The sequence below is a fragment of the Lissotriton helveticus genome, chromosome 12 (genome assembly GCF_964261635.1).
Source record: "Lissotriton helveticus chromosome 12, aLisHel1.1, whole genome shotgun sequence".
NCBI lineage: Eukaryota > Metazoa > Chordata > Amphibia > Caudata > Salamandridae > Lissotriton > Lissotriton helveticus.
Window position 1 is genome coordinate 900,180,682 of NC_136073.1, and position 21,475 is coordinate 900,202,156.

The following is a 21,475-nucleotide window of genomic DNA, read 5'->3' on the forward strand; positions in this document are numbered from 1 at the left end:
CCATGGCTCAGTTTGTTGCTCTTCGAAGTCAGGCTTGGTTGTGTTTGTCAAAATTCCCTGATAATGTTCGGGAGAGTTTGAAAGATATGACCTTTGATGGTGATTGTTTATTTGACAGCCATGCAGATTCAGCAAAACAGCGCCTCATGGCTGGTCACTTGTAGTATAGCCTTTACAGGTCTTTTGCCTCTCTTTTATATGACCACGGTCCTGAATCCTTAGGTTTAGGGATTTAAATCCTGCCTCTGCTGTTGTTGCACTTTGTGGTGTTACAGTATTAAACACTACTTCTTTATTACTGCGAGAGTGTTTGACTCCGGATTTCACTCTTTTATTCTCCGGATTGTTTTTGCAGATGTGTAGCTGGTTTGTTCTTTTATTTTACTCTGATGAGGACAGTAGTCTCAAGAGTTCATACCCTTTTTTGGATACATCTTACTCTACATGAGTATTGGTTTGCTATTGTATAGCTTTTTAGGTGTACTACGTACGTAGTCTATTTGTTTGCTATTAAATAGCATTTCTCTGAGTACTGTGTCTTATGTGGGCGTCACTCTGCTATACAGCTTAGTCCTTCTTGGACTCCGTTATATGCTCTTTTAAGGGCTATTGTTGTGATCTAATACCCGTTCTTTTCCTCTTGTGATACGCTTTTTGGCGTTCTGCTACTTTTACACGCCCCTCTGGTTTTTCTTAACCAGGGTAATCAGTGCAGTTTGTTTGAGTTAGCGCTAACTCAACAACCATTTACACCAGGACATTTATCTAATCTGTGTATCATAGGATGGAAGAACCTTGGGCCATGTATTATTTGGAACATAGGAATATGCAAAACAAGGATTTATTTTCTCATTTATTTTTTTCCTGTCCTATAGAAAATTTGTTTGGGTTGTTTTTATTGATGTGTGATATTGATGCTAGAATGACTGAAGTGTGGGATTGATTCGGTATGCCTGTTTGAATGAATGGTAGTCTGATTGAGTGGATTTGGGAGAAGTTGGTATCTGGGATCCTTAGAGATTTTCCCATTCTTTTATTTATATAATATATCTTGGGGTTCTTTCTTTTGCTTGTATTGTATGAAAACGAATAGACTATTGTATATGTCAACAAAAATGAATACATTTGATATGTTTAATATTATGAGAAAGAATTATGAAATTTGTGGTGATCCTTATGTTGTGGGCTGTTTTGTGACTTTTTGCGCTTTTCCATATATGATACAATAAATTGTTTATAGTCCGTTACCAGGCACGGTTTTGTTTTTCTTGTAGATTGGTGTATTTCCCCTGAACTTGCTTATATATCCGTATCAGGGGCCCTCTTTTCTTTGAAGGTTAGATATTACCTGTCTTCTTGAGGTATGTATCTGAATATATATATATATATATATATATATATATATATATATATATATATATATATATATATATATATATACACATATATATATACACATATATATACACATATATATACACATATATATACACACACATATATATATATGTATATATATATATGTGTGTATATATATATATATATATATATATATATATATATATATATATATATATATATATATATATATATATATATATATATATATATATATATATACTGCATTCGTCCAACATAAACCGGCACTCCCCAGTGTCACAGGGCACCACCGATCCAGCACAAAACGAAAGCCGACCCAGCCATCAGGTGAAAAAGGTGTTTATTGAAATAAGATGCATCGCCACCCGCATGTATATATATAAGAATATCCGCTAGAGGGTCCATAGCAGGAAAGAAAACTCGCACACCAGGGTTTGTTTTGCATAAAGGTGCAAAACAAACCCTGGTGTGCGAGTTTTCTTTCCTGCTATGGACCCTCTAGCGGATTTTCTTTCTTTACATACCGGGCTCCCGGGACTCGCACCGACCCAGTCAGGAGTGGAGCTGGTGCTCAGGACATTTTTATATATATATATCGAGGCATGTGGGCTGCTGAATTCATATCTATAGCATAGATCGCCGCCTAGTGTTGGGTCCGGATGATTGCACATTGTTGTCCTGGAAGAGTCTTCGAAGTATCACGAGATAGGTGGCTCCTCCCCTGGACTACAGTGCGCATGGGCATCGACTCCATCCCCAGATTGTTTTTTTCCGCCATTGGGTTCGGATGCATATTTGATCACTCAAGATCGGAATCGATAGAAACTTTCCTTTAGGCCCGAAGGCCTTTCCTTTAGCGTCGGTATTGTCTTGCGTTCGGTGCCCAGCTCTGTTCCGGCTCAGTTCCCGAGTCGGACTTCCAGAGGAGTCGCGTGGCTCTTCGGTGCTCGAGGCCCAGTCGACGCAACTAGACTTTCGACGACACATCATGGAACGGAGCCCGTTCAAGAAATGTCCCGTGTGCAGATCGAAGTATCCCCACATCGACGTCCACCCGGTGTGCAACAAGTGCCTGTCGCCGGATCACGATGAAGCCAACTGTATGGCTTGTTCCCGTATTCGCTCGAAGAAGACGATTCGACTTCGGCGCGTGGCGCGCCAGGAGGCCCGGCAGACGGCCCCGGCACCGGTGGACATTTTCGAGGGGGAAGAAGCTGACGAGCAAGAAGTTCAAGAGCCGCTTTCTACTCCGGCATAGGAGATCGACTACAACTACGACGCAGACGTCGAAGTGATCGATGCAGACGAAGTCGTCGACGAGGTAGGAGACGACAATGAGGCCTTTGGGGCCACGGAAGATAGCTCAGGTGAAGAGCTATGCCCCGATCGAACAATCACTAAGGCTCAGGTCGAGGGATCGCCACATGGCCTTACCCAAGACCTTACACCTGGATCCACGGTCTCGCCTACGGGCCCGACTACGGACACTTCTGCGGAGCCGCCATTGGTAAAATCGAAACCGAAAGTGAAAGCTTCGGTCTCGACGAAACAGAAAGTGATATAGACGCCGTCGAAACAGAAGACGTCTGTCGCTCCGGTCGCCTCCTCGTCTTCCGACATGTCGGGGCAGCCGAAGCCGGTTGTCGATCCGGTTAAGTCGCTCAAGGGCGTCGAACCGAAGTCGCTCAAGGGCGTCGAGCCCAAATCACTCAAGGGCGTCGAGCCGAAGACTGGGGCACCAAGACCAACTGTCAAGGCCGCCGACCCGAAACCGTCGGCGCCGAAGGCCGTCGTCACGGACGGAGGACACGGCGATCCAAAAGAGGCAGTTCCTGCACATCAACCGGAGAAGGCCAAAAGTTCTGCGCTCGAGTCTGCACATGCTGGTAGGCCGAGAACGCCTGTCGGGTCGACGAAACCGTCCGCCTCCTTCACTAAGCAGGTGTCGGACTCATTGCAACGCATCAGGAACAAGGCTTCCGCGGTCGATCCGAAGGACACTTCCACCCCGAAGCCCGCTGCCAAGACGCCAAAATCCTCGGCGCCAATCCAGTTCACGCTGCCGCCGAAAGTGGCGCCGAAGGCGTTCGCACCCAGGACGGTCGACGACGCGCCCATGAAGGTGTCCACGGGGTCGAAGCCTCCACAGCCAGTGGTGAGCTTGAAGCATCGACAACCCCTAATGGAGGAGCAGTCGGAACAATTTATCGATGCCGACACCGGTAAACTTTCACTCTACAAGAGAAAGATCACGCCGGCACAGCCTATGGAGTCCTACATAATTCCCTTGAAACGCAAAAAGCCTTCTACGGATTCCCCAGTTCTGGTTGAGCCGATTAATCCACGGCCTCAGACCATTGCTCCATCCTCACCCACTTATTCAGATGTGGAGGCTGGGGAGGGGGATGATGAGGAGTACAACTTCCCTGCCAACACTGATCCTGAGGATCACCAGGACTCATGGGCAGATGCAGGGGACCCTGAGGATCCGCACACTGCCCAGGACACTCAAGTGTATAATGTCAAAACCTCCCCTACTGAGGATTCTGCGGCATTCAATGCTCTCATTGAGAGGGCGGCTAAAAATCATGACGTCCAGCTGCATGCTGACCCTGTTTAGGTGGACTTCCTGTTTGATACCTTTTCCACCTCTGAAAAGACTGTCAAGACTCTGCCAATATGTAGGAAGGTAGATCCCTGACTATGGTTGCCCCCAACTTTTTGCTTGGTGTTTTGCTGGTTTTCTGACTTAGTTGAACTGGGGCCCTGCTATTCAGGACCCCAGGCCTACTGCTCTCTCTGTAAAATGGATTCCATGTACCTTAGGTACATATCTAATTGGATACTGAGTCACCTTATCAGTCCCTGTACAGTGTACCTTAGGTACCCAGGGCATAGGTGTACCCAGGGCCTACCAGGGGCTGCAGCATGTATTATGCCACCCCTGGCTGGCCATCCAAATCTGACACAACTGGCTGCACGACAGCTGGGGCAAGGTGGTGTAAACACCCCTTGCTTTAGATATAGTATTCATATATCTAACCCTAAAAATGGACACCTCTATTCCTATCAGTCACTCCTATGGCAGGCCTTAACAATCCTGAAGGCAGAGTGCGTGGAATAAGGTGAAATGGTGCTCTGGCATGAGCTGAGCCCGTTTGCAGCTTGCGGAACCAAGTCCTAATAGCTGTTCCATGATAACGCATACCATATACTCTTAAGTGCATTATAATCCTCGCGGTTATATGCCAACTCTGGTATCGCTTTATCAAAACATGTCGAGTAAGGTGTCATACGAATTGGAATACTAACCCCTCGCCAATTCTGGCGACGGGGTTAGCATTCCACCCTTCTAGAGGGACACGACATGTATGTAACCTGTAACCCCGGTTAAAGTCAGACATAGCCTTAGCTCCACAAAATGGATGCTGCCACCGAGACACAAGTCTGCCCTCCTGCTGCTGGGAGTCCTCCCAGAGCAGGAGGCAAGGACAAAGGGTTTCCTGCCAGGGGCGGTGCCAGCACCGTCCCAGACAGGATTTTGTGTATCCTAGGTAGGCAGGGCTTTAGAGGAAGGTGACTGCAAGTGGCACCCCGGTGCTCACTATGCATAGGCCGGCTGGAACCAGTTCCAGGGGCACTCCAGCCCCTGACCTGGGGAAAGCCCGCCAAAGGAGAGGGGTGTAACCACCCCCCTCCTAGTCCCACCCATAGGGCAGGACTTAGTCGCGTGCCAGCCCCCTTTTTCAGGACAACGGTAGGAACTGGCCCCCTTCCAAATGAGATCAATCTTTGAATCCTGAACCGACCTTCTACACGAAGAACTCAAGACTCTTCCCAAGATTTCTCCCTTGTGACTAAGGAGTAGTCACCCTGCAGCAGCAGGCACCAACCAAGTATCGCGGTTTGTTGCCAGTCTCTCCTCCGGATCAAGACTGCTCCAGCACGACGAGAACCGGCTTCCCTGGCACCTCTGACCTCAACCTACATCATCAGCCCAGCTGTGATCCGTGGGTGCGACGAGACCTCGAGGGACCGGCCATCTTCAGAACTGCACGACGCTTGTCCAGCACGACCACCGAGTGACCCTCCACTGAGTGCTTTGGGGTAAGAGAAGCCCCGACCCTGAGCAGCTCCAGCACCGAAGTTCAGCTCCCCTGCATCCACGAGATCTGCGTGGGGCCCTTCTGCTTTTTGCCGCTCACCGCATTGTCCAGGTCACTTGCCCGTTGGCTAGTGACCCTCTGACGACGAACTCTAACGACAAACACCGCTGGTCTGGTTGCTCCAGACTGGCCCGTGCTTCCCTCCTTCAGAGAAGTACCCTGGACCCTCCTGGTCCACTCAAGACGCCATTTTAGGTCCACCGCGTGGGCCTTGCATTTGCCAAGACTTGTTGCCCAATCCTGGGTCCAGCGACGTCGACAGCAAGTACCTTCGTGGGACAGCTCGCACCTCCATCCTGGTCGCCGACAACGCCTCCTGGTCCAAGAGACTGCAGAGCCCAGCAGCGCCCACTCACCTGGCTGAGGTGACTTCGTCCGGTGCCATCCTGGTGCCCACTCAAATCACTGGCTAGTGATTCAGAACTTGGTCCCCTCTGCTTACAGGTTTCTTCTTCCCTGATCCAGGCTTGGATCACCACGAACTCCTTCACTGGCCGCCTGCCAGCAACTTCTTTCTTCAGGCTCCTGGATCTTCAACGAGGGTTTCCGACGCAACTTGAACCCTATGCAGCAGCAGCCCCTGGGCTAGGTAAACTGAGTACTCCGGTGCTCCAGCATAGTCCAACACCCTAAGTGTTCGGATCCACCCTTGTTTTCGACCCACCTAGTCGGGTTCGCCCGAGAACAGTAACTTTGCAAAGTGCTAGTATCCATAGACTTGTTCCCGCATTACGCGTGAGAGTTCCCACTCTGCACACGGCGTCCCTAGGCCTCCTGCTTCTAATCTAAGGGTTCAGCATTGTAGGCCTAGCGTTTCTAAAAAGTATTACTTACCTGCTAGTAACTTCGCATTCCACTTCTTGTGTATATGGGTTTCGTGCCCCTCGGGCATTTGTGTAAATTGTGCGACTTTCAGTAATTCTTTAAGAGTTTTGTTGTGTGCTTAGCTCCCTGTCTCATAAAGAGCCAGGGTAGTCTTGTTATAAATAAATACACTTTATTTTTGATAACAACTTGTGTGGTGTCCTTTCACTTGGTGTTCAAGGGGTAATGTGATGGTAAAACAGCTGGCTTAACACGCCCTCTAGAGTCTTAGCCTTAGACTGCTCATATCCATGCTACTAGGATAGCTGGTCTATAAGGTTGACTTACAACCAATCATCAATAAGGGTTGTTTGGACTGATACAAAGTGCTCACTAGAATAGTGAACATTATATATCAGGCCAACTTCTCACACAATGCTAAAGGGGGTTCTGAAACATGCTGCAGACATTTTTAAGGAACCCACACGTGCCAGGGTTATAAACCCCAGGATTGAGAAGAAGTATAAGCCGGCACCTGGCGACCCTGCCTACATCAAGGGCCAGTTGCCGTTGGACTCTTTGGTTGTTTCTAATGCCCGGAAGAGGGCAAATTCTCAAACCACTGGTGATGCTCCTCCCCCTGACAATGAATCGAAAGTGCTAGAAGCATCGGGGAAGAGGGTGGCGGCTCAAGCGGCCAATATCTGGCGTATTTCAAACACTCAGGCACTCCTGGCCAGATATGACAGGGCACACTATGATACACTTGAGACCCTGTTACAGCACTTGCCCGATGACTATAAAGAGGCAGCGGAGATGCTCATTCAGGAAGGGAAGCTCATCTCGAATGCTTCTATTAAATGTGCACTGGACGCAGCAGACACCGCGGCCAGGGCAATTAACACAAGTGTGATGCTGCGTCGTCAGGCCTGGCTCACAATCTCCGGGTTCAAACCGGAGATACAAACCACCATACTCAATCAGCCTGTAAACCCTGATCACTTATTTGGACCTGAGGTGGATACCACCCTGGAAAAAATAAAGAAAGACACCGAGACTGCAAAGTCCATGGGGGCTCTCCAGTCCCAACAGTTCTGGGGTAGTACTTTTCGTCGCTCAGGCAATGGAGGTGTTTCCAGAGGCCAGATGTCCCAGCAAACACAGTACACTAAAAGTGGGGCGCAGACCTCTTACAACAAGCAGAATAGAGGCGGCTATCGTGGCAACAGCACCAAGGGCAGAGGTCGTGGAAACAACAACTCCCGAACCTCCTCCACCAACAAACAGTGACGCCTTGTCACTGCCCCCCGACCATACAACACCTGTCGGGGGGGAAACTCCAGCAGTTCCTGCCAGTCTGGAAATCCATCACCACAGACAGGTGGGTCAGAAAACTTATCCAGTACGGTTATTGTCTGGAGTTAACGTCCACTCCACCCAACATCCCACCAAGGCACCGTCCTATGTCAACAGAGCATTTGCACTTATTGCAGCAAGAGGTGCTCGTCATGCTGCAAAAAGGGGCAATAGAGCTTGTGCCGGTGGAGGACAGAGGATCAGGAGTGTACTCCCTGTACTTCCTAATCCCGAAAAAGGACGGGTCCCTCAGACCCATACTGGATCTCAGGCCCCTCAACCAGTACATTCTCTCAGAACACTTTCACATGCTCACGCTGCAGCAGGTTCTTCCGTTGCTCAATCAGGGAGATTTCCTCGCAACATTAGATCTCAAGGATGCATATTTTCACATTCCACTACATCCATCACACAGAAAATACCTCAGATTCACCATTCAGAATCAGCATTATCAATTCAAGGTCCTCCCTTTCGGAGTGACCACGGCGCCCAGGGTGTTCACAAAATGCCTGGCGACAGTGGCAGCCCACCTCAGGAGACAGAACGTTCATGTCTACCCTTATCTGGGTGACTGGCTTGTCCAAGCCAAGTCAGCCCAGCAGTGCGCCGCCAACATGTCCCACACCATTCACCGTCTTCACAATCTGGGATTCACAGTAAATTATCCAAAGTCGCACCTTCAGCCAGCCCATGTGCGGCAGTATCTGGGCGCGACGATAAATACTCTGGCAGCCACGGCTCAGCCAAATTCTGTGAGGATCGACAGCATTCAGTCGCTGATCCAGAAGTTCAGCCACAACACTCGCTTCCGGCACGAGTGTTCATGCAGTTGATAGGCATGATGGCCTCCTGCATCTTCATAGTCCCGCACGCGAGACTACATATGCGTCCGCTTCAAGAGTGCTTGGCGCACCAGTGGACTCAGGCTCATGGACAGTTGAAAGACCTAGTGTTGGTGACCGGTCGGGCATACAACTCTCTGCATTGGTGGAATCCACACAACCTTTGCAAGGGCCGACCGTTCCAGGAGCCTGTGCCACAGATTATCCTGACGAAAGACGCATCTCTCCAGGGATGGAGAGCTCATGTACTCCACTACACGGTGCAGGGACTATGGACAACGCAGCAACAGAAGATGCATATCAACTACCTAGAACAGATGGCAATCTTCATGGTAATGAAGGCATTCAAGGTACATCTGTGCAACAAGGTCGTGTTGATCCGGACGGACAACATGACAGCCATGTACTACATTCAGAAGCAGGGAGGTACACACTCTCCACAGTTGTCACATCTGGCTCAGAGCATGTGGAAGTGGGCCATTCAGAGGAACATCTTCCTCATGGCGGAACACCTCCCGGGCAAGGACAATCAGATGGCGGATCTGCTCAGCAGATACAGCCACCAGATGCACGAGTGGGAGATACATCCATCAGTACTCCACCCGTACTTCCAGCAGTGGGGTCATCCAGAGATAGACTGTTCGCCACAAGGGAAAATGCCAAAGCTTTGCCGCCAGGTTCCCGCACCCACAGTCGCAGGGCAATGCGATATGGATGAACTGGTCAGGCAGATTTGCGTACGCTTTTCCCCCAGCACCTCTCATACCGCTGGTGGCAAGAAAGCTAAAGCAACACTCGATGACGCTCATCCTGGTTGCTCCAACGTGGGCACGCCAACCATGGTACACCACGTTTCTAGAACTCTCCGTAGTACCGCATCAAAGGCTGCACCTCACACCCAGACTTTTGACGCAGAGCCATGGCGACATTCAGCACCCAGTCCGCAACAGCTCAACCTGGCGATCTGGCTCCTGAGGTCTTAGAGTTTGGCTACCTCAACTTGCCTCCCGACTGTATGGATATCATAAGAGAAGCAAGAATCCCACCACAAGAGCATGTTATGCAGCAAAATAGAAGCGGTTTGTCATTTACTGTGCAGAACACGACATCAACCCGCTTGATGCATCTACTCACAACATAATTTGTTATTTGTTACATCTTTACAAATGCAATCTGGCGTACGCTTCCATTTGGATACACTTATCCGCCATAGCGGCTTATCTCCAAAACAGGCAGCATCTCTCGGTTTTCAGAGTGCCTGCCATTAAAGCCTTTCTAGAAGGACTGAAACGGGTCATTCCTCCCAGAATCCCGCCAGCTCCTGTATGGAACCTTAATGTGGTCCTCACCAGACTGATGGGCCCACCTTTTGAGCCTCTACATTCATGCGAGATTCCGTTCTTAACATGGAAAATGGCTTTCCTATTAGCCATAACGTCACTGCGATGTGTTAGTGAGCTCCAGGCGCTCACTGTACAAGAGCCATTCATACAGATTCACTCAAACAGGGTGGTGCTGCGCACTAACCCTACATTTTTTCCTAAGGTGGTTTCACAGTTCCATGTCAATCAGACCATTGAACTGCCTGTGTTCTTTCAAAATCCTGAGACAGTGGCTGAAAGAATGCTCCACACTCTTGATGTCAAACGAGCTTTGATGTACCACATCGATAGGACCAAAGATTTTAGGAAGACGACGCAACTCTTTGTTGCCTTTTCTGCCCAACACAAAGGCAACCCCATTTCCAAAGCAGGTATAGCCAGGTGGATCATTAAGTGTATTCAAATTTGCTATCTCAAGGCTAAGCGCACTTTAACGGTCCCCCCCAGAGCCCACTCCACCCGCAAGTTGGGGGCCTCCATGGCTTTCCTTGGTAATATCCCTTTGGAAGACATTTGTAGAGCAGCCACATGGTCTACCCCACACACATTTACTAAACACTACTGTGTAGATGTGCACTTAAAGCAGCAGGCAGCTGTAGGGCAGGCTGTTCTAAAAACACTTTTTCAAACGTCTGCAGCTGGCACAGGCGGCCGCCGCTAATGGAGGGATTGCTATATATTCTATGCTATAGATATGAATTCAGCAGCCCACATGCCTCGAACTGAATATGCTACTTACCAGTATGCATCTGTTCTTGGCATGTAGGGCTGCTGACATTCATATCGCCCGCCCTCCTCCCCGGCGCCTGTAGCGGCTGCAGAATTTACACTTACTCTTAGCATGGCCATCGCTCACACTGTTACACTCCATCTTCGTCACAATGGTTAAAAACAATCTGGGGATGGAGTCGATGCCCATGCGCGCTGTAGTCCAGGGGAGGAGCCACCTATCTCGTGATACTTCGAAGACTCTTCCAGGACAACAATGTGCAATCATCCGGACCCAACACTAGGCGGCGATCTATGCTATAGATATGAATGTCAGCAGCCCTACATGCCAAGAACAGATGCATACTGGTAAGTAGCATATTCATTCTACCCTGGAGGACCGCTTCTGGCTATATGCTAAACCACTAGGTTGAAGAGGAGGAGAGGAGGCACACATTCCTCAAGCACTAAAGCTTGAACTTGAATGCAGCAGATGATTCTACTGCTGGCCAAGCTGCTCTACATGTCCTGTTTTTCTTAAAGGTGAGCTTATTGCCATCGTATTATGAAATTGCATAAACTGCTTGCTAGTCTGAATCAAGCATGTGAATCTATAATTGATCCAAAGCTGGACAAGAAATTAGTTACTTACTTGTATCTCCTGTTCTCCAGCGTTGGTATCTTCATAGCTTCATATGCAAACCTCCCTAGTCTGAGGCTCATGAAATACTCTTACTGTCCTTCAAACTTGTGCTATGAAATCTGAACTACAGTGGCCAATAAAGGGAGTAGAGAACCCAGCACCTCCACCTCATTGGCTGAAGTTTGAGCTATTTCAGATGAGGTGTGTTTGCTAATAAACAAACATGGTTTTGGGGCCGATCGCCATTTTACTGTTTATTGCCATTTTAAAAGTACTGAGGGTTCCTAACCCGATGATGTGGAATGATTCTAGCATGTGAATCTATGAAAGATGCCAGTGCTGGAGTTACAGCTATGTAATTAATTTCCTCCAACCTTTTTTTTTGTTTTTGCAGATGTGGGCCTGTGCATTGGGACACATTGAGGCAGCTGTTCTGCTGTACAGGTGGAATCGTAAGGCATTAAGTATCCCGGACTCCTTGGGTCGTCTCCCGCTTACAGTGGCGCGTTCACGTGGGCATGTGAGGCTTGCGTCCTGCCTGGAGGGAATGCAACGAGATGAACAGAGTCAGAGGGAGCAAGAGTGTCCTCTCCGAAGAAAAGACCTTGTTCTAGAAGCTGACCTTGATGACAGAGATTGGCAGCAGCTGCTCAGGGGCACGGCAGAGGGCGCTCGAATCCCTTCGCCACTTTCCAGCAGCCCGGATACAGGTACATACTGATGAACCCATTTTGTTTCAGTTGTTATAGCAATATGGTTTTATCCAGATCCCTACTATTCCAACTTTAAACACTTGTATGTTCGAACTGAAAACTTGGGCTGTGGTAGTTTTTGTAAAATAGTGGCAGAATTATGTTCACAGTGTAATTCCTGAATATACCTTTGAGCCATGCGCCTTGCAAGTTCCAAGGACCCAACCATCATGATGAGAAGTAGCCAGAGTCCTGGAGTCTCTACCACCATGAAGTGCAGAAAAAGGCCTTTGAGCTCATTCTGCTTCAACAATTACTTATTTTTCACTCCTGCGGTAATGCAGAATATTTGTAAGCCACATGCCACCACATCTATGGCCCTAATGGCTATTTGCTCCTTCTTGCATTTCAGATCCAGGGCTGTTATTGGGGTGCAGCTGTTTCATTGCCTTTCGTCATTCAAAGGGGGAAAGCCTTTAGCGAACCACGCATGTGAAAGCTTACTGGATTTGTTTGTAGTCCCTGGTTTCGCCTTTAATGTGTTCAAGGAGCTGTTTTATGCCTTTTCTGTGAATCTGGCATCTACCATCCCTTTTCATCGAGGAGCCTGTGACTGCTGTGCATGAAGCACGGTCGGCAGACTCCACTGTATCTTAGCCTTGATCACCCAGAACGGTTGGTTGCACGATAGCCCCAGTAATGGTTTGAAATTCCACCTTATTTTACCTCTCCTTATATTTTCTGCTGTAATCCATTTGAATGTCAGAAGGTTTGTCTATTACAGGAAGTTGAGAAGGAAAGGCCATTCGATGACAAGACAAAACGGCCTAAGCAGGTGTGATTGATGGATTGGTGGATGTGACCTCCAAAGGTTTCTGACCAATGACTGGAGCAGCTGTTCTGATATGTCCGGGTTAGCAGTTCTGCAAGTCCTTTCTTCCCATAGTTCTTCACCGTATTTTAGATGTGTCTTTAGTGGCTAAATGACTTTTTGGCCTGCACGTGCACAAATTTGTACTACCTGTTAAATACAGTATAGGTACAGCCTGTTCTCTTGGTGTCCTGCTGTATATCAAAAAGGGTGTCTTTTTAGAATGGCAAACAATGATCCTCCTACTTGTGAAGTTTGCCACCTCAGCGTTTTCAAAAGCAGCAGAAGTCATTTATCAGTAGACTCACGACCATCCACCACCTCAATTCTCTGTACCTTCTTCAAACTCTAAGTAATATACTGTTAAGATTATCTGACAATGTGGGTGTCTCTCACCCTCTGAGGCGGAAAGCCGGAGGTTCTTTAAGCTCTGCTCTTTTATTCTTGCTAGTAGTTTAATGCTTGACTTAAAAAGCTATTTTAGGTCGTCTTTTAAAAATTGTGTGTGAAACCTACCTCCGCTTCATTTAGAAAGCGGTTTTCACTGGACCCGACTCTCCCTTCATCCCACTACCGCCTGGGCCACTCTCAGCTGATTACCGACGCAGAGAGCTGGTCCCGGGGAGGTGAAGGCGTTTACAGCGGCCATATTGAGGGTGGTGGCGCCCTGACGCGCTCTAGCTCTCTATAAAAGGGGCTTGTTGTGACGCGCAGCATAACTCTCTCACCCTCTGAGGCGGAAAGCCGGAGGTTCTTTAAGCTCTGCTCTTTTATTCTTGCTAGTAGTTTAATGCTTGACTTAAAAAGCTATTTTAGGTCGTCTTTTAAAAATTGTGTGTGAAACCTACCTCCGCTTCATTTAGAAAGCGGTTTTCACTGGACCCGACTCTCCCTTCATCCCACTACCGCCTGGGCCACTCTCAGCTGATTACCGACGCAGAGAGCTGGTCCCGGGGAGGTGAAGGCGTTTACAGCGGCCATATTGAGGGTGGTGGCGCCCTGACGCGCTCTAGCTCTCTATAAAAGGGGCTTGTTGTGACGCGCAGCATAACTCTCTCACCCTCTGAGGCGGAAAGCCAGAGGTTCTTTAAGCTCTGCTCTTTTATTCTTGCTAGTAGTTTAATGCTTGACTTAAAAAGCTATTTTAGGTCGTCTTTTAAAAATTGTGTGTGAAACCTACCTCCGCTTCATTTAGAAAGCGGTTTTCACTGGACCCGACTCTCCCTTCATCCCACTACCGCCTGGGCCACTCTCAGCTGATTACCGACGCAGAGAGCTGGTCCCGGGGAGGTGAAGGCGTTTACAGCGGCCATATTGAGGGTGGTGGCGCCCTGACGCGCTCTAGCTCTCTATAAAAGGGGCTTGTTGTGACGCGCAGCATAACTCTCTCACCCTCTGAGGCGGAAAGCCGGAGGTTCTTTAAGCTCTGCTCTTTTATTCTTGCTAGTAGTTTAATGCTTGACTTAAAAAGCTATTTTAGGTCGTCTTTTAAAAATTGTGTGTGAAACCTACCTCCGCTTCATTTAGAAAGCGGTTTTCACTGGACCCGACTCTCCCTTCATCCCACTACCGCCTGGGCCACTCTCAGCTGATTACCGACGCAGAGAGCTGGTCCCGGGGAGGTGAAGGCGTTTACAGCGGCCATATTGAGGGTGGTGGCGCCCTGACGCGCTCTAGCTCTCTATAAAAGGGGCTTGTTGTGACGCGCAGCATAACTCTCTCACCCTCTGAGGCGGAAAGCCGGAGGTTCTTTAAGCTCTGCTCTTTTATTCTTGCTAGTAGTTTAATGCTTGACTTAAAAAGCTATTTTAGGTCGTCTTTTAAAAATTGTGTGTGAAACCTACCTCCGCTTCATTTAGAAAGCGGTTTTCACTGGACCCGACTCTCCCTTCATCCCACTACTGCCTGGGCCACTCTCAGCTGATTACCGACGCAGAGAGCTGGTCCCGGGGAGGTGAAGGCGTTTACAGCGGCCATATTGAGGGTGGTGGCGCCCTGACGCGCTCTAGCTCTCTATAAAAAGGGACGGGCTTCTTCCGCGTAGCGGACGCGGTTTGCGGACGCGCCGGATGCACGCCGGAGTCATGCCAGAGTCCCGCCCGTCTGGGCCCGTCCGGGCCAGGACGGGCCCAGGGGCCAGGTACTCTGCCCGACCAAACTCGGTAGTCCCTGTCATAAGGTATAGTCGTGATGAGTTATATGCCCTAAAGGGGAGGGAAAGTTCACTATGTACTAAGTTAGACACATACTTAAGGACGTGGAAACCATGCACAGGATGCAACTATAACTTAACCAACTTCTACGGGAGAGAGGACACCTCCCATTTGTTCCGCCTTGCATTATTAAACTGTAGATCTTTGCCGAAACATGCGACTGAGCTCCACATGCTCCTGGAGGAACGAGACCTTGATGTACTCTTCCTGTCGGAGACATGGATGGATGATAGCTCAGAGCCAGATATTATACGGGCTCTTCCTTCCAACTTCGCCATTTTGAGGCAAGATCGCCCACTGGGCCGGGGCGGAGGCATCGCCATCATTTTTAGGAAAACACTGATTTGTAGAACAGAAGCAATTACAATTGCAGGGGCTGAATGCCTGAAGTTTGCGATCCTATTCTCCCCTACCTGCACCTTTTCTGGATTGTTGCTTTACAGACCTCCTGGCACATACGGCCAATTCTGTGAAGATCTCTCGATTAAAGCAATAAACTATGCAAGCGTTGCTCCCAATTTCACCATTTTAGGTGATTTTAACATCCACTTCGATGAGCCTGACTCGTTGGCCTGTCGTAACTTGACCTCCAATTTGGAAGTGCTCCAGTTGAAGCAAATAGTCACAGGTCCAACGCATAAAGCAGGACACACTTTAGATCATTGTCATACCAATATGGATACTCTTAGTTTTGACAAGTCCATTAGGATTCCCTGGTCCGATCATTCATTAGTACTTTTCTCCCTGACCCCGGAGAAACAGCAGGAACCGGCTAGTGTTTCCAAACGGACAACTCGAGTCTGGTCCAAACTTCCAATAGATAGCTGGAACAAGAGTTTGAAAGAAACATTACCCGCTATAACGAATGATCCATTGGAGGCCGATGCACGGTTTAACCAATGGGTGGAGGCATCTTTAGACAGCACCCTTCCCAAAAGCAATTTATCCCACAGAAGTGGTGGAAATAAAAAATGTTGGTACACCCCCGAGCTAAAAGCCCTTAAAGTACTGTGTAAACAACAAGAAAGAAGCTGGAGGAAAGATTATACGGCAACCAGCAAGGAGAGCTATAGATTAGCTCTAAGGAAGTATAAACAGGAAATAAAAAATACACAATCTAACTACTTCCAGACAAAAATCAGTGCTGCAGCTAATGCGCCCAGAGAAATTTTAAATTTTTTTAACTCTCTTGTTGCTCCTCCTGTTCCCACAGCTGACCCCGGCCAAGCAATTACACGCTGCAATGAACTTGCTAACTTCTTTTCTACAAAGGTGGCCAATATATTCTCTTCTTTTCAACACCCCCCCACTGAATCCACTGGCCCCTCTCATGCAGGTGTAAATGTACTTGAGCATTTTGATTTGTTGGATTGCTCGACTACCAAAATGCTTCTAAAAAAACTTAAATCTGGTTCTCCTCTAGACCCCGCACCTCCAACTATATTGAATCTGGTGTCTGATACTGTGACCCCAGTGATCAAGGAGGTGATTAACTCTTCCCTTATAGCAGGCGTAGTGCCCCCTTCCTGGAAACAGGCAAGAGTGAAGGCCTTGCTAAAAAAAACTAACCTTAATCCGGATGATTGGGCAAACTACCGCCCAATATCCCTTTTACCAACTGTCAGTAAGCTTGCTGAGAAGCATGTAAACTCCGTGCTCTCCTCCTTTTTGGAGAACAGTAACTCTCTGCACCCTACACAGACTGGCTTTAGAAGCAATTTGGGTACAGAAATAGCCTTGGTTACAGTGGTGGAGGAAACAAGGAAGATCATGGACAGTGGAAGTTGTGCTGCTATACTACTTTTAGATCTGAGCGCGGCCTTTGACACCGTGAATCATTCTATTCTGATTCAGAGGTTAAGAGAAGTAGGTGTCACGGGCCAGGCGCTCAATTGGCTGTGCTCCTTCCTGTCCGATAGATCGTTTGCTGTGATCGAGGATAATGTATCCTCCCCCCAAATGGGTCTACAGTGTGGTGTTCCCCAGGGCTCCTCCCTCAGCCCTACCTTATTTAATATATACATGAGGCCATTGGCTGAGGTGGTGCTGCCCTGGGGGGTTCAACTGGTGACATACGCAGACGATACCCAGCTCATCATCTCCCTGACCACCCAAGCCGCCCCGTATGCAAATCTTACCACCTGTCTTGATAAGATCTATGACTGGATGGATAAATCCTTCCTAAAGTTAAATGGCGCAAAAACGGAGGTGATGATGCTGGGATACAACCCACCCACCACTGTGGAAAGTTGGTGGCCTTCTAGACTTGGCCAGCCTCCTCTACCAAAAGAAAAAATTAAAAGCCTGGGGGTCTGGCTAGACCCTGCTCTTAACTTTGCGGTACAGGCCCGGAGGGTTGCAGGTACCTGCCTTGCTTATATCAGGCTACTGAGAAAAATTGTTAGGCTTCTCCCTTTCGAAGCTAGGAAGATCTTGGTGCAAGCGTTGATCCTGACACGATTGGATTATGCTAACGCACTATATCTCGGTGCCCCATTAGGGACAATCAAAACTTTACAGACAGTACAAAACTGTGCAGCACGAATGTTGCTGAATGTCCCGCGCAGGTCATCCGCTAAGCCTGGTCTACGCCAACTTCACTGGTTACCAGTGAAACAGAGAGTGGAATTTAAAGCTCTGACTATGGTACATAAGGCAGTTAATAAAACTGGACCTGTACTTATCCAATCCATGCTCTGCCCATATGCTCCCAAGCGGACCCTGAGATCCACCAACAAAAATCTGTTAGCGGTCCCCAAGACAAGGAGAGTGCGTACCGGAGGGAGACGTTTTTCCCTACAAGCCACAAATCTTTGGAATTCTCTTCCCGAAGCAATTAGAATGGAAGCAAATCATTTAAGATTCAGAAAATTGTTAAAGACCTTTCTGTTTGTTTGAATCTCGGAGTCTGAATGAGTTGGAAGCGCTGGGATGCCCTCGGGTAGCCATGCGCTATACAAGTGCGTAATTCATTCATTCATTCATTCAGACAATCCAAACAGTATGCGTCACACAGACATTAACCACCTGCAGGCCCCAGGAACACCTCATCCATCATGCACCCATCCAGGCCTGATTGAAGGGGGTTTTCTGCCTTTTACTAGCAGTGGCAATTAATTCGGACAAGAGTTTAGTGCATCTTGTTCGCTTCAGTCATACACTTAAGTTGGTCAGTAGACCACTGCTGGCCCAACTTTAGAAAACATCGTTCCAGAACTTGCAAGTCCTGAAAGCAAAGACGGCCTCCATGATCACCAAAGTAGCTATGGATCCTGCCTCCAAATGTCAGCAAAATGCAAGCCAGGCTCCTCCTGGTGTAGAAGAATAGAAGAAATTGAGAGGCGGTGTCCATGCTACTAGATCTCCGGGACACCAACAAGTAACCAAGGAAACAATTGTTCCAGATGGAACAGTTGTTGCGTGTGTTGCGCGTGCTCCAGGAGGGGTGAATGCATGTCATTGCTGTGGCTACAGAATACTTTCCCCCACATTCCCAAAGACCACAAACACTGCAAATACCACTGATTCAAAGTAGCTAGGTGCCATTATCAGTTTATGGGGTTGTCCTTTCTCCTCACGTCTGCATCAGAAATGTTTGCCAAATACATTTCCCATGTCTTAGGAATTCCAGGGAAGAGAAGGCCACCAATTATTTCTATATCTAGATAACTTGCTTATCATCAGAAGATCTTTCAGCATGGAGACATGTCTAGGCCACGTCAAACACATTAGACCTTTTGCTCATTGCAAGCAAGGCTCACTCCGAGCTCTCCAAACTTGCCCAGTTCCTGATTGCTGCCCCAAACGGTAAGATGGGGAAGGCTTTCCTGTCAAAGGAGGATGTTCTAATGGTGAGGTCATTAAACAAGTGACGATTTAAGTCCATATATTCAAGTCGATACTGAGCAGGATGTCATCATGCATTCATCTAGTTCCATACTGCTGATTAGACTTGTGTATTCCGTAAGAGGATTTGAATACTTAGTAGTTCCAAGAATCGGAATCTTGAAAGAATCACAACCAGATTGCACCAGTCATCTAGACCTCATTGCCTGCCAAAGTGGAGAGCGAAATAAAAAAATACAGTGGGCCTGTATTTCCAGTTGCAGCAAACTTCATTTGTGATGACAACTTATGCATCACTGAAGGGCTTGTTGTACTTATTATCAAAATCTGGAGGCAAGAGTGCACTGGTCAGAGGTATAAAAGACAGCTCGAGACCATTGTAGCTCAAAGCACTGAGAAGGGGGCTGCAATCACTGCCTTCAAGACTACCAAATTCTCGCAAGGAACACTACCACCAGGTTTACATGAATAAGCAGGTAGGCACTAGATCTCATGTACTGTCAGCACCTTTGGAACTAGGCCAATGAGCACAGCAATTCCCCAATAGTGGAACATTTGCCTGGGCAGATGCTGTCAGCAGACAGGCAAGTGCTACTTATGAATAGGAAGTCACTCAAGATGTGGTAGACTTTATATTTTAGCTTTGGAACTGCCCGACTCAGTATGCATTTCCAATTCCAGCTAACAAGAAATGACAGTTCGTAGCGAGTAGACAGTGGCACCCAACGCCGGGTCAAGCTACCTTTTCAATCTTTTCCTGTACTGCTCCTCCACTTCCCGGCATCCTGTGAGGATGCAAAATCAAGAGGGACCCTAGCAAGCTAACTCTTGTTGACCTGGCCTGTTTCTCCTCCACAGACCTGCATACCTGAGCGTTCGAGGCATGTGGGCTGCTAAATTCATATCTTAGCATTAGATCGCCGCCTAGTGTTGGGTCCGGATGATCGCACATTGTTGTCCTGGAAGAGTCTTCGAAGTATCCTGAGATAGGTGGCTCCTCCCCTGGACTACAGTGCGCATGGGCATCGGCTCCATCCCCAGATTGTTTTTTTCCGCCATTGGGTTCGGATGTGGTCTCGACGTCTTTCTGTCGAAACCGAGAAAAACTAACTTTTAGCGGCCAAAAGGCCTCGCTTTTTTTGCGTCGGTATTGTCTGCGCACGGTCTCGAGTCTTCCGTCTCTTGGAGCCGGAATAAGCGGAGTTTTCTTTCGCTCTTCGGACTTTGAGGCCTTCTCATCGCGACACGACTGCAAAACTTTTCTAAACATGGAGCGGAGCCCGTTTAAGTACTGCCCGCTCTGTGGGTCCAAGTACCCACACATCGATCTACACCCCGTCTGTAACAAATGCCTTTCGCCTGACCACGACGACGGCAAGTGCAAAGCCTGTGCACAGTTCCGGTCTAAGAAGACTCTCAAGCTTCGGCGCGCGGTGCGCATGGAAGCTAGACAAGCGGCCCCGGATCCGGAAAACATCTTTGGCGACCAAGATGAAGAGGACCAGGGTCATCATCTTCAAATCTCCCCACCCGAGACGGAGGTCGAGGCGGATCCGGTAGACGACGACGGAGTCGTGGGTCAAGGCCTTGAATACGTCGACGAGGTAGGAGACGACGAAGAGATTTATGGGGCCGCGGCGGATAGCTCAGGGGACGAGCTCTGCCCCGAAGGTTTCGAGGATACCGACCGGGTCACGGGATCGCCTGTAGGCCTTACCCAAGACCCAATGCCGCAAGCCACAGCCCCGCCTTCTGGCCCGGCCACGGACTTACTTGCTGAGCAGACTGTATCGAAACCGAAACCGAAAGCATCGGGATCGACTACATCTAAGATGGCCGACCCGAAAACGAAACCGAAACTTAAGGACTCGAGTGTCCCTAAGATGGCTGCCGTGCCGGCGAAAACGACTGTACCCGCTACTCCATCGACTCCGTCGACCTCCGGTCCGCAGAAGTCGAAGAAGTCCGTCGATTCCGCTGCTGCACAATCAAAATCGACGCCAGAGGAGGGGTCCTCTAAGAAAGATGGTCGGCACGGGTCGACAGCGGCGCCGCCGTCCAAGCACGCCAAAGCCGGCTCCACGGAGGCTACGCAGGCGCACGGATCGAAGACTGGCACGTCTGCGCACCGGTCCCAGGACTCGGGGTCGGTGACAGCGGGATCCGCGTCGAAAGCGCACAAGGCCCACAAAGACGTCGGATCCGAGGGAAAGGTCAAACCATCCTCGTCGGCGCCAAAACCCACTGGGAGTGAGACGTCCCTCATCGCCGAATCACTACAGGAAATCAGGGAGAAGGCCTCTGCTCCGTCGGCTCCGATATCGTCGCCGCAGGCGCAAAAGGACAATCCAGCAAAGCCTTCTGGCAAACTTCTCTTTATTTTGCCGCCAAAGGAGGCGCCGAAAGCCTTTTCCACCAAATCGGCACCGAAGAAGACGGTTTCTTCAACAGCTGGCCCACTTCCACGTCGGGTACTCGAATCAGAGGATGATTCAGAGCATTTCATCGACGCTGACACAGGCAAATTGACCCTCTATAAGAGAAAAATCACTTCAGAGTCAGTGGACTCATA

General features: G+C 48.7%; 1 protein-coding gene across 7 annotated transcripts in view; it reads left to right on the forward strand.

Moving 5' to 3' along the window:
* CAMTA2 (calmodulin binding transcription activator 2) overlaps positions 1–21,475 on the forward strand; it is an 809,661-nt gene that overhangs the window by 583,998 nt on the left and 204,188 nt on the right. For all 7 annotated transcript variants that reach the window (XM_078668358.1, XM_078668360.1, XM_078668361.1 and 4 more), the window contains one exon: positions 11,676–11,991. In XM_078668358.1, the coding sequence (XP_078524484.1) occupies positions 11,676–11,991 (316 nt within the window). The remainder of the gene's footprint in view (positions 1–11,675; positions 11,992–21,475) is intronic.